The sequence below is a fragment of the Labeo rohita genome, chromosome 2, assembly GCF_022985175.1.
Source record: "Labeo rohita strain BAU-BD-2019 chromosome 2, IGBB_LRoh.1.0, whole genome shotgun sequence".
NCBI classification, from domain to species: domain Eukaryota; kingdom Metazoa; phylum Chordata; class Actinopteri; order Cypriniformes; family Cyprinidae; genus Labeo; species Labeo rohita.
In genome coordinates this window covers 1,145,755-1,159,826 of record NC_066870.1, presented here as the reverse complement: position 1 = coordinate 1,159,826, position 14,072 = coordinate 1,145,755, and the positions used below count along the sequence as shown (strand labels likewise).

At 40.7% G+C, this 14,072-nt stretch overlaps 1 protein-coding gene across 1 annotated transcript in view; it reads right to left on the bottom strand.

Annotated features, from left to right (window-relative positions):
* Positions 1 to 1,442: 1,442 nt before the first annotated feature.
* Positions 1,443 to 14,072, bottom strand: part of phlpp1 (PH domain and leucine rich repeat protein phosphatase 1) — a 40,749-nt gene continuing 28,119 nt past the window's right edge. The window contains exons 8-17 of the mRNA XM_051122732.1: positions 13,940 to 14,000; positions 13,762 to 13,857; positions 10,862 to 11,017; positions 9,958 to 10,158; positions 9,530 to 9,692; positions 9,113 to 9,243; positions 8,300 to 8,416; positions 8,025 to 8,219; positions 7,265 to 7,493; positions 1,443 to 4,425 (exon numbers count right to left, since the gene is read on the bottom strand). Coding sequence (XP_050978689.1) covers positions 3,304 to 4,425; positions 7,265 to 7,493; positions 8,025 to 8,219; positions 8,300 to 8,416; positions 9,113 to 9,243; positions 9,530 to 9,692; positions 9,958 to 10,158; positions 10,862 to 11,017; positions 13,762 to 13,857; positions 13,940 to 14,000 — 2,471 coding nt within the window. The 3' untranslated portion in view covers positions 1,443 to 3,303. The remainder of the gene's footprint in view (positions 4,426 to 7,264; positions 7,494 to 8,024; positions 8,220 to 8,299; positions 8,417 to 9,112; positions 9,244 to 9,529; positions 9,693 to 9,957; positions 10,159 to 10,861; positions 11,018 to 13,761; positions 13,858 to 13,939; positions 14,001 to 14,072) is intronic.

Sequence of the window (14,072 nt, the reverse complement as noted above, 5' to 3'; positions counted from 1 at the left end):
AAGCCAAAACGTTACTTACTGTAGGTAATTTTAATAGTTTTTGACTTTTTACAACTTCATTTTACAATTAAAAAAAGGTAAATATTAAAGTACAGTTTTTGCTTAAAACTAAAAACATTTTGTTAGTCAGTGCTTAATTTAAATGAAGAATATTTTATAACAAAAAAACAATCAATAATGGTATTGTGATGTCTTTTTAAAATGAAATGAAATGGGTGTGATCTCAGTGAATAAAGATTCATTTTCCTCATCATTGTAGAGCACTTACCTCTGCAGCGAAGACACGAGACCAAATGACACACTTTAGTTGTTAAACAGTGTTGGGGGTAAAGCATTACAAGCAAAGTGATTTATGTAATCAGACTACTTTTTTCAAGCAACCAGTAAAGTAACACATTACTTAGAAAATATCTGAGTTACTTTTTCAGATAAGTAATGGTAGTTACTTTGTTTTCCATGTTCTGACTGACAGCTCTCGTGTTGCCATGTTGAGAGAAATCATGAGTAAGTGCAGAAGTGTAGTGTGTGCTGTAAAAACATTTACATTTCATTCAGCCTGAGGATAATTCATTTTACTTTTGCTATGAAAGGACTTTTACATTTGCCAAAAATAGAACTTTTTTTTATGTTTACGTTAACTCAAACATAATGTAACACATTACTTTCCATAAGTAACACAATTAGTTACTTTTCTAGGGAGTAATGCAATATTGTAATGCATTACTTTTAAAAGTAACTTTCCCCAACACTGTTGTTAAACACTCACATTAGAAAGCACCACAAGAAAAGCTAGTTTAGAGTCATAAATTTAAGATTTATTATAACAAAACCAGGAACTGTCTGTGTGGTTGGTTTGAGTATAATTCCTTACAGATATACTGTTTTGCATTACAGGACTTGACACAGTCATGCTGGTGTGAGGAGCGGATGAGTGTGTGTGTGTGTGTGTGTGTGTGTGTGTGTGGCTCATTGATCAGCGAGTGACGACAGCACTGGGCAAAAGCACAGTTCATTTACAGGTGGTGTGTGTGTGTGTATATGCTTCTGGTACATATACATCTATTGGCATGTATGCATAAAGGGTCATCTCATTCTAGACACACAGTTCCCTTAAAAAGCATTGGTATACAATATTTTTCTTATTTACAATCATTGGAAAGAGGAAAAGAAAAAAAATCACCATTTCTCGCAGAGAAGATTAGTAAAAAGTGACGAAGTCACCATAAAAGAGTAAGCAACTCCTAGGAGTTAGTCTTTCAAATTTCCACTAAATTTCTAGTTTTTATACAGGCGCCAAGCCTCGATTTACTGAAGAGATACAGTATTACTTTAAGTGCCCTATCTACAACAGTTAAGCGTGGTATTACTAGTGTGTACCGTACAACACAATCGACGTCAACGCAATCTTCTGCTTTTAAAATCAACTTAAAGTCTGTTGTAGCTTCTCTCGCATAAAAAGATATGGTAACTAAAAAACAAAATCAAAATATCCAGAGTCTTGTCGTTGGTAATGACAGTTAACATCGCAATACTAGTGTTGAATTACATAGGTATCGGTTTAAGGTAAATAAAAGTTAAACAGTCAGTGATCAGTAGTGAACTGCTCTTCAAACTCTAGTGAAACGCTTTAACAGGTGAGGCACGGAAGAGCGCGGGTCGCGCTGGCCTTCTCTTAAAGGGATTGGTTGAGATCTCGCTGGATTCTGTGGGAAGTGGCAGGTCGAGGACTGACAGAAGATACTCCGCTCTACTGAGTTCATTCAGCCTTCATTTACTCAGTCTCACGACTCACTCCAAGGTAGCGACATTAGTGCAAGAAACGCTTTAGTATTGGGCGAAAGTCTGCACGTAGGGCTGGGTGATTTCGCAGATACTGATTAACTTGAATGTAATGCTATGCCATGGTTTTATGAGGAATCATGGTTTTGAATAAAAATGTTAGCAAATGTTACAATGAGACACACTGACAATCTGCCAATGCTAACAGCTCATGTAAGTGCATGACGGTGCAGCTGATACAGCACTAATGTGTGGCACGCTCTATGAAGGAGCATAACGTACAACATATCGCAGCTATTCACACAGAATGTGTTTCTGCACCGAAAAACACAAGGTTAGAAGATCTGAGTTGAACTAACTCAAGCACCATATGTGCGTAACACTGCAAAAGACACAAGTGCAATGGCCGAACACATCTGTCGAGTGCATGTTTAACACTGGAAAAGCAGAACTTCGACTGCATGTCTGATATTTGATGTTTGCATGATGCTGACAGACTGAAAGCTGCTGCTATTTTCACATACTGCAAATAATCGACGACTAATGCTGTTATACTTTGAGTCATACTGATTTGAATTACTTTTGACTTTTGGAGCTGATCTCTATTACGTGTGGTACACTTGAGAAAGAAATGGATGGTTGTGCAAGTTTTTAAGAAAGTGAATGTTGCTTAAAACATGTTGTAGTTCTGTTTTTAAGTTGACTACTTAAAATCGACGTTGTCTTGAATTGGTCAAATGTTCTGAAACAAATCAAGATTTCACTTGTTGCTACATCGCCCAGCCCTGCGTTCAAGAACTGTGGATTAAAGTCAAGATCAGGCTGAGTAGATGACGACAGAATGCAGCGACTCCTTCAGAGCGGCACACTGTAGTAGTCTGCAGGTCACTCGCTCTTGGTCGGCTTTTTTCTTGGTCCTGCTGATGTTGTTTCATGATCCCCTTCACCTCCTCCTCCAGCTCTGAAGAGATGATGAACTGGTCGTCTGGTTTGGATGCGGTGAAGTAACCCCACTCCTGCAGCACCACAGAGCTGTTTCCCCTCCACTTTCACAAAGTCTTGCTCCATGCATCCATACTGCAAGGTTCCCAGCCTCCAGCACAGGTTCTGGAAGCTTCTCCGGGGCTTCTGGGGTGTAGGTGGCGGCAAAGGCAGCAGACAGTGGACGCAGGATACCACTTCCATCTAACTGCCGTTGGAGGACTGGTTGAGATCCTGGTGGATTTTGCAGGAAGTGGCTTCATAGGTCACAGTCTTGTGACCTTTCGGAGCCGTCGCAGGTCAAGAACTGACAGCTTCATATTGGTTGACTGCGGTGAAGCTGTGAGCAGAAGATATTCCATTGTATTGAGTACATTCAGTCTTCATTTACTCAACCTCACGTCATTGCAAGTGTTAGGACTGACTCAAAAGTAGCGCATTTGTGCAAGAAACGCTTTAGTATTGGGTGATGGACTGCACTTTCAAGAACTGTGGATGAAAGACATGGGGGTGAGTAGATGACGACAGAATGCGGCGACTCCTTCAGAGCGGCGTATCGTAGTAGTCCGCCGGTCGCTCGCTCTTGGCCGGCTTCTGTTGGTCCTGCTGATGTTGTTTCATGATCTCCTTCACCTCCTCCTCCAGTTCTGGAGGGATAATGAACTGGTCGTCAGGGTCTGGTTGAGCGGGCGCCGTGAAGTAACCTCCGGGTTTTTTGGAAGGAGCCTCGGCCGCCACCTCTATCAAGTTGTGGCTCTGCTCCTGTGGCGCCACCGAGCCGTTTCCTCTCCGCTTCCCTAAAGTCTTGGTCCATGCGTCTGTTCCCACAAGGTTCCCGGCCTCCTCCGGAAGCTTCTCCGGGGCTTCCGGGGTGCAGGGTGGAGGTGGCGGTGGCAAAGGCAGCAGACAGTGGATGTCGGCTTCCACTTCCACCCGACTGCCGTTGGAGAAGACGCCAGCGATGGGCTCCTCGTCTTCGCTGTCCAGGCCGTTGTCCGAGAGCGCGCTGGAAAAGGTGGCGCTGGACAGTTGCCTCTGGAAAGAGCTGCTGGCGTTGGGAGCCAGATGGAGCGTGCAGCAGGGTAGGCGCGGGTTCTGCTGCAGCTGCGGCGGGTGGCTCTGCGGATGAAGGTGGAGGTGTGCGTCTTGCAGCAGGAGCGGGGGCTCGTCCGAGGACGCCGTGGATCCCACTTCGGAGCTCATTTCAGAAGCACTGACCTCGGAGCTGATCTCACTGCAGGAGGACGGGGGCACGCCGGCGGAGGAGGCCGGGTACAGGCCCGGTCCGGGGCTCGGCGGGGGCTGCGGTGGCGCGTGCATGCTTCCGGAGCCTGGCTCCGCGGACGCCGCACAACAGCAGCAGCAGCAGTCTTCAGCCACGTTGAGCTGCACCACCACGGCACTGAGGCTGTCTGTGCAGCCATACGATTGCGCCAGCGTGCACAGCTTCTTGGCCGCCGCCAGCGCGTCGGGCACCTTCCGTACGGCTTCCACCGCCTCGCTAGGGTCCAATACTTCAAACAGACCTCTGCTGCCCAGGATGAAGAACTCATCTCTGGGGGTCAGCGGGAGCGTGTTGACGTACGGTCGAGGCAAGACTGCCGGGTAGAGGAACGAATAGCCCATGATGCGTGTAGAGTCCGTTACTCCGTTCACTTTGTTGTCCTGTTGGAGAGGAATTCGCCATAGTGGCGTATGCAGTGGTCAGTGTTATTCCAATACAACAATAATATTCAAAGACTAAATTCATGAGAGTTAAAAGAATGCTTAATCCCAACATTCAGCCTCAAATCTGTATGACTTTCGTTTTTTGAATAAACACAAAAGAAGATTTGAAGAACTGTTCAGCTGTAAACAGTCACTAGGCGTGTTTCCATTACATATTTGCTCAAAACTTTGGTGATACATTTTAATAAATGTTGAAAAAAAAATGTTTTGCTGTTCCCATTAACCAATGTTTTGCAACAAAAACATACTTTTTTCTCTCTTTAATGAGAAGTCATGAGATTTTCATGAGGATTTTGGCTATATTTAATCAAAAGAGGTGTATGTGTATGTCTTTACAGAAGCAGCACAGAGAGCCACTTCTGAAATGTGCGCGGCTGGCACTGATTAGTGGCCGTGATCAGCTCAGGTGACCGCGTTGGAGCCATACTGCACTGCAGACGTGTGCAGTGTAAATTGTCTAAGCATTAAAGGAGAAGTCCACTTCCAGAACAACTATTTACAAATAATTTACTCACCCCCGTCATCTAAGATGTTAATGTCTTTCTGTCTTCAGTCAAAAAGAAATGATGGTTTTTGAGGAAAACATTTCAGGATTTTTCTCCATATAATGGACTTCAATTGTGCCCCCTATTTTGAACTTCCAAAATGTAGTTTAAATGCAGCTTCAAAGGCTCTAAACGATCCCAGCTGAGGAAAAAGGGTTTTATCTAGTGAAACGATCTGTCATTTTTTTCGAAAAATAAAAATTTGTATACTTTTTAAGCACAAAAGCTTGTGTAGCACAGGCTCTGTGACGTGCGTTCTTGAATGATTCATTTATTTTGAACGAATGTTTAATGTGACTCGGGAAGAATGAGTCGTCTCGGGGAGTCATTCATTCAGTCGCTCATGCGCTGTACTGGAATTAGTTCACCTGTTTCGAGTCTTCGGGTTTTTCGAGTCGTTCGTTCATCACGTGACAGCCCTGAAAACTTGTCAGATAAGAGGTGAGGTGAGCTAATCATAGACTAAAGACCCAGGTAAACAATGAATGAATCTTTTCTGTTCCTTACAGCATTATAGTTTTGTCTTGTTTGTAGTGTGATCAATGTTTGTGTAAGCAGTAGATGTGTTAGGAAAGTAACACGTAACATTTTAATTATATTTTGCTAAAATGAACGAAATGACTTGGAAGAAAGATTTGTTCATTTTGCTGAACGAGACTCAAAGGTCAGAGTCGTCCGACATCGTTGTAGCTTTTTGTTTGTAAACAGTGTTTGACTTACTTGCACTTTCTTAGTCTTTGCGCGTTCGCTTTGTAAACACTGGGTCCGTAGTTCCGTGTGACCTTTCAACGTGATTCAATAGTACGTAGTGTCATAAACGCGCATCCCAGAGCCTGTGCTACACCAGCTTTTGTGCTTAAAAAGTATACACATTTTTATTTTTCTAAAAAAATGACGTTTCGCTAGATAAGACCCTTCTTCCTTGGCTGGAATCATTTAGAGCCTTTTGAAGCCGCATTTAAACTACATTTTAGAAGTTCAAAATCGGGAGCACAATTGAAGTCCATTATATGAAAAAAATCCTGAAATGTTTTCCTCAAAAACCATAAGACAGAAAGACATGAACATCTTGGATGACGCGGTGAGTAAATTATTTGTAAATTGTTGTTCTGGAAGTGGACTTCTCCGTTAATGGCAGGGAAAGCCCCTTATAATTGAGAACGACCACGTGTGAAGTGATTCTTGGAGGTTATAGTACACTGAAGAATGATCATATGACTTTTTACATACGCCATGTGACCTGAAAATGCGAAAAAAATGTTTTTCGAATTGCCTGAAAAAAATTAACTCATGTGACGCCTTTCCATTAGGCGCATTTTCAATTCACAATTTCAATTTACGCAATATGAAGGGTAATGGAAACACAGCTAGAGAGGTCCAGCAGTTTCAAGCTCCAAAAAACAAACTGTAGGATTTTCTCATAAATTTCACAAGAAATAACACAGAATTAAACATGAAATTGTAAAGTACAAGGACTGAAATAATATTTTCTTGTAAAATATTCTCCATTAATTTTTGTTTTATTCACAACAGATTTATTTTTTTTTTTGTATAAAAGTGGTTTTACTCCAGGTCTTCTGAAGCGATATGATTTGAAGTCAAAATGTGAGTTGTTGTTAATTATTATTCACTTGTTTGAGATGTTTGAAAGTGAATAACTTAAACTGCTTCAGAAGACTTGTTTAGACAACTTTTACTCTACTTTTATGTCCTTTTTGGAGCCTGAAAGACTCTTCAAATATTTTTTGTGCTTCACATTATTTATTTATTTTTAACTATCCCTTTAACTTCCATAAAGGCTAAAGATAAGCCGAATTCACATGAAAGTCAACATGAAATGCCATTTCAATCATTCATTCCTTAATGTGACTCTTCAACGAGAGAATAAAATTGTGAGATGGGCTCTAAAAACGATGTTTCTTATCAGAAAGAGTCAGAGCTAAATGCAAGCCTCCATGTACTCCAGTGCTAATGTTATTTTCCAATCTATTTTTATTTACCAAGCATTCAATTACTGTATTAAGTACTGGTGAAATTCCAGACAGGCAGCCTCAAAGAGTGACTAAATATCTATCGGTTAAAATCAACCAATCGTTAAAGTTGATGCAAGATACTTTTTTTTTCTTTGGAATAACGGCATAGAAGAAGAGTTTAAAATAAGATCGGGAACACAGTGATATGAATATTCATTTCACGTTGACTTCAGTAGCAGTGTAAAGCATTGCAGGTACCTCAGTGATGATGGCTTTATGCTGCCGCACGCGGTTGTATTCCTCCTTAATGCTGATGTTGTGCAGCAGTGACAACGGAAGCGCCTTGCCGTCGCGACACAGCACCGCCTGACACTTGCCCACGTTAGCGGCAGTGAGGGTGAAGCAGCCGGCGGGGTCGGTGGGGTCGTGCCGGATGTGACAGAGCGCCGCCGAACCGCCCAGCTTCTGCCCTGCTGTGCCCAACTTCCTGTTTAACCCAGAGGGAAGGAACAGACATATTTAGTAATGCTATCAAGCAATTAATCATAGTTTTTAATCCAATTAATTACAAGATGTGCCGATAAATTTATCAAATGAATTGCAAATTAGCCACACATAAATTCTGGCTGAGAAATAACCCTGATTCATTCAGAGACTAAGCAAGTGACTCATTATGAATGATTCTATGAATCGCTGTTTCACCTGATTGGATCAAAACGGTAGATTCATTCAGTAATGAATCACTGCTGTGTGTTGATCAGAGACTCAGCAGTTCTATTTTCATTTGCCAAATTGAGCAAAACAGACAATATTGACAATACTCAGTCTAAAACACTGTATGAAGTCGTTTTTTGAACTGTTGGTGGATATTGCTCAACTAAATGATGTGATATAAATATACACCTTAATCTTTTTAAAATGTTTCTTTTTCCATTATTAATTAATGTGTTAAATCAGCAGCCCCAATATTTAGTATGCATCAAACAGTTTTCTGTACGGATTATCAGCACTAATTTACCTCTGCATGACGAGGAAGGTGTTGGTCATGTAGTCTTCCTCGCTTTTGGTCCTGTGCAGCTCCTCGGCCAGTATGTCGTTCATGGTACACTGCAGTAAATACGGCACCTCCACGTTCCTGTCGCCGTCGAACACCCCGTACAGAGCCTCTCTGCTGCCGCAGAAGCTGTTCACCGACAGCGCCGCCACACACAGTCTGTGCAACACAAACACACACGGTCACTGACCGCACAGACACACGGCGGCTCTGAGCGCTGACATCCACAACACACTCACTTGTTTTTGATGCCCGAGGCTTCGGTGTAGCCGTGACTCCAGACGGCCGGCCCTCCTGCCGCCTCATTGGCTGAGAACGAAGAAAGGGGCGGGTCGATCCGGAAACAGCGGATGTTACTGCAGGTTGCAATATCATGCATCATTAATAAACGGTGCAGTCCAAACAAGCACTTCACAAGTGTATAAAATAGGTTTGGCGAGTAAACAAAACAAGAAAAACATCAGTGGCTGCTAACTGTTTGAGGTATTTTTAGTGTCAAGCCACTAAAAATGAACTAAAGAGCCTTTGCTGACACACGATGCTGTGAGACACAAATAACTTTTTATTTGAATAACTACAACTAAAATAACATTAATACATTTAATAACAATTACACATACAAATACATATATATCAAAAACACAAAAAATTACTAAAACTTCAAAATTAAAATGTATTATAAATGATTCAAAATACTAATAAAAAACTACAATCGTATCCCAAAGACAGTAAAATAACACTGACCCAAAAGACATTATTACTGTATATCAGATTATGTCAAAAGCTTTGGACACATATTAGAAAAAATGACCTGATAGTATTAAACATTTTTAATATAATTTTGTAATATTCTGTAACCTATTCAATTGAATGCACTGAGCAAAATCGCCAGTTGTAGGAAAATCATTATTTATTATTATTATTATTATTACTATTATTTGTGCATCATTTTTGTAATTAATGGCACTAAACTAATGTGTTCATTTAACAACATTCAATATAAGAAAAAAAAAAACCTGTCAGAAGTGTAAGACAAGCACATGTGCTCTTACTTGAGCTGCTCGAGGGTCTTGTGGTCCAGATTCAGGCGCAGGTTTCCCGTCAGATCCAGCTCTTGAAGTTTTGGAGGTAGATTGTCAGGTAAGGTGATCTCGCTCAGCTCATTACAGCTCAGATCCACACACTACACACACACACACACAGAGAAACATACGTGAACATCACATCACACAGAACGGGACAGGAAACAGTTCTGCTGTACTACAATATTCAAAAACTAGTGAATTAAAACAGTTGCGTCAACTGACATGAAGTAATATGATATAAACTGAAAGCAGCTTTTTCACACAACTTCTGAAGTTCCTCTTTTGGTTTTCTCAGTGTTGAATTGAACTCTCTGTGATCACTGTTTCACATGTGATATGCATTGGTGTGTGTGTGTGTGTGTGTGTGTGTGTGTGTGCTGTGACCTTCATCTCCATGAGCTGCAGGACCTCGGGGAAGACCTCGATGCAGTTGGAGTGAGCGGCGAGCGTGTGCATGCGCCTGCAGTTCATGATGGTGGTGGGCACCGCCTTCAGCCTGTTCCCACTCAGGTCCAGCTCCTCCAACTCCTCCAGCTTGGCCATTTTACTGCAGAACAGAGTGAGAACAATGATTTGATGAAGATATTCATTCAGAAACATCCATGTCCCTCCGCTCAAATGCTGACTCAATTAGTAAAGAGGAAGTGACAAACCACACTGATACTATATCTAGAAAAGATCAGCCCACAAATGTGAAAAAGTGAAATCAGAGCAGAGGTTAGGACTTTCAGTTGTGAAATCAGATGTGGCGTTCATCGCAGAGATTGATTATTCCTCTGATGGAGAAGAATGTATGAATGAAATGTTGTTACCTGGCTGGGAAGGTCTGCAGGTGATTGTAGGCCATGTGCAGGATCCTCAGGTGTGTGTGTCCTGTGAGTTGTGGCACACACTTGTCGGTCAGGTGGTTGTTGGTCAGGTAAAGCTCCTGCAGGACGCTGCTGCTCTCCTCCGACAGGCTGGACGGCGGCAGATTCTCCAGCTTGTTGGCTGATGCGTTCAGACAGCGTAAACTAAACACAAATCACACCATATTCAGAGTCAGCGGACACTCTGAATTAAATATGGCATTAACATTCAACATTTACTTCAGTCGACACTTACCAATAGAATCCTACTAGTGTAAACTAATCTATTACAGACGACCAATGACTTCTGTAGGACTCAAATACGTATCACACTACCATTCGAAGGTTTAGGGTCTGTATGTTTTGTTTTGTGTTAGAAATTAATACTTTTATTCATCAAGAACACATTAAATTGTTCAAAGTACCAGTAAAGACATTTAAGATGTGACAAAAGATTTCTATTTCAAATAAATGCTGATCTTTTGAACTTTCTATTCATCTGTGAATCCTGAAAAATAAAATGTATGATGGTGTCCACTAAAATACTGTGCAGCACAACTGTTTTCAACATTGCTAATAATCAGAAATGTTTGTTGAGCAGCAAATCAGCATATTAGAATGATTTCTGAAGGATCATGTGACACTGAAGACTGGAGTAATGATGCTGAAAATTCAGCTGCGCATCACAGAAATCAATTACAGTTTAACAGATATTCACATAGTAAACAGCTGTTTTAAACTGTAATAATATTTTACTATTTTTAATCAAATTCCGCTAGCTTGAGCTGGTCAGACCAGCAAATGAAATTACTAAACTTTTTTTTCCAGCAGATGGCATATAAACATTGAGTATAATAATCAAAATAACCTCTCTGATTTGAGGAAGAGGTTGCAGGGAAGCTCGATGAGATGATTGTGCTGCACGTCCAGCACCTCCACCACTGGACGCTCCACGCGCTCCGGCAGACGCTTCAGCTGGTTGTGACCCGCCAGGATCTTCCTCAGACTCCCGCTGCACAGCAGCCTGACGACGGAGAGACCACGAACGTCAAACACACACTCACGGACATATTTACAGGACAAATAACTGACAGTAACCTGATCAATCAATCTTTTGTATTCCTGGCTTTGCATGAAAGCGTGTTCTGGACAAACCAGTGTAAATGCAGTAATGTGTTTCTGCGTTCAGACGAGTGAACATGTTCACGTCTGACCTCTGACCTGTCAAACACTGAGCTTGTGCTTTCTTTTCTTCTCTCTTTACAATCTCATCTAGCAGTGGATTGTAAGAAACAAGTGACTAAGATGAGTAAATGATTAGAGAAGCCCTGCGGACATCTGTCATTTCACACAATTAAAATCTTTTTCCCAAACTGTTTCCAGTTTTCATTTGTCTAGATTTTTTTTAATAATCGAAAAGCATGTTCTGTATCAATTCCAACAAAACTTAAAACATTAACAATTTAATAATTTATTATATTATTCAAATTATGTTATTTTATTATTAAAATAACAGGACCCTATGAAACGTGTTATTTTTTATTTAGAAATTCTGTGCTGTCTGTTTCAGTTTTTCTGGATTCTGTGTTTTATGGTTTAATACAAATGTATTATCAAAAATGGTGGTAATCAAATGAATGTATAAAACTTTATCACTTTAATAAACAATTTATCTTTTAAAAATATAAAAAAAAGTTTTATTTTTTGGCAAACATACTGCTGCATAACAGAGGCTTTTTACTTAAAAACTAATTCTGCGCTATAAAGTAAACGCATTTATTATGATGGGATTGTGCAATTCCATGTTCTCCACATACACGTGAGTGTCAGAGTTCGCACAGCAGTAGTTATCTTGTAAAATATACAGATGGTACTGCGCTTCTATCCTTGCTTTCATAACCAGATCAGGAATATGGTCAAGTTTTGGATGATTTTATGTTATGGTGCAATAGGATGAAATTACTTCTGAATGTTTTTTTCAAAACGAAAGAGATGATCATCAGTTTTAGTAAGACAACACTTGCACTTCAAAGGGTGGTCATTAATGACAGGTGGACGTAGTGGAGGAATATTTAGGAACGATTATTGATAATAGGCTGAAGTTTGATCAACATACAGATGCAATTATTAAAAAGTCAAATCAAAGATTGTTTGTGCAGAGAGTCGTTCTCAGGATTCGTTGCTGAAAGCATGCTGTCCCTTTCCTTTGTTTGCTGGTTTTCCTCATTGTCTTCAAAGAACAAAAATCACTTGCAAGGTATTGTTAATATGTGCTCAAAAATTATGGGTGTTAAGTTTTACATCTTATTATGAACAGCAAATGATGAAGACAGCACATAAAATAATAGGAGACACACACAACCTTTGAATAATTATTTTGAGTGGATGCCCCTTGGGCGACGTTTAAGGTCAAGCAGATGTTCTACAAATCGGTACAAATTTACTTTTGTGTCTGAAGCATACGTCTATGTAATAAATTAAGTTGATTTAGCTGATTTATTTAATTATTTTATTGTTATTATTATTATTTTGTAATCTTCTACACTATGTATTTGGTGTACTTTGAGTATTTGTATGTGCTTATGTGTTGTATATGTGAAACACCACGAAAGTCTGAATTAACTGCCCCAGGGGAATTAATAAAGCTCTAAACTAAATGTCGCAGACATCACACAGCCCTACACTTTGTTTAAAATGATGAACTACAAAACAGATTTATGAATTTACATTTCATGCTGACTTTAAATGTCAGTGGCTTTATGATTCTTTCCCTTTAAAGGGGTCATCGGATGCCCATTTTCCACAAGTTGACATGATTCTTTAGGGTCTTAATGAAAAATCTATAATATATTTTGGTTAAAAATTCTCAATGGTTGTGTAAAACAACACCCTTTTTACCTTGTCAAAATCAGCTCTGCAAAAATCATCTCATTCTAAGGGGTTGTTCCTTTAAATGCAAATGAGCTCTGCTCGCCCCGCCCCTCTCTTCTCTCTGTGGAGTGACAAGCCTGTTTTTTTAGCCACATTTAGCCACTAAACTTGCTAACTAGCCTGTTATTAGGAAAGGTGATTGCAAAGATTCATAATAAACCCCTCATACTCACTTCTGCTGTAAGTGAAGCTGGATCATGAATGATTTGTGTGAACATAGACGGATATATGTAGATCAGGAGGCGCATTCCCTTCACAAACAAACGTAATCCACTGCATCTTCAGCGGCTCAGATGTCGGGAGTAAATGACGACCACTATGTTCATTATTACATCCAGCAACACAACACCTCAATCACTCAATCGGAGATATTCTTGTCTAACTTACATCCCTGCTCTGGCATTGAAACAAAGAGGTCGGACTGTTACAGCTGATCTGAGGTAAGACGCTCATGTTAATCAACTATGGTGGGAGTGGCCTCTGTCATGTGACGCCACAACGACAGGCATCTGAGAACGGCTCCACTTGAAAAAGGGGATATTATTTTTACAGAATAATTAAAAACCACTGCATGGATTTGTATCATTATAGGGTAGATTTGTACATACACTGACAACACACATTAATGTTCAAACAACATGAAAAAGTGAATTTAGCATCCGATGACCCCTTTAAAGAACATACAAAAACAGCACTTTACAGACAATCATTAATTATTGTTTCCACCAAAACCTGGTGATCAGTGTGTCAAGTCTTCAGGAGTGAGTGGGATGTGCTTGTCCACTCGATCCACACACACACACAGCGCTGCAGACACACACACACACACACACTCACCACGGAGGAAGTTCAGCGACGTGATTGTGACTGACATCTAGAACCTCCAGTTTCTTGCTGTCACTCAACCAATCAGGAAGAGCCTTCATACAGTTCCTGTGAGAGAGCAGACGAGAGGTTCATGTCATGATGTGTGTTCGGCTGCAGTGATTTCACCATCATATGATATTAAACGCACCTGGAGACGTCCACGTATGTGAGGTTGGAGGCCGCTGGACTCACGTCTAACTCTTGCAGCTCTGTGAGACAGAAAGTGTAACGCGTCAGTCAAGGGGACGGTGTTGTGTGTGTGTTTACATGAGCAGTGACGC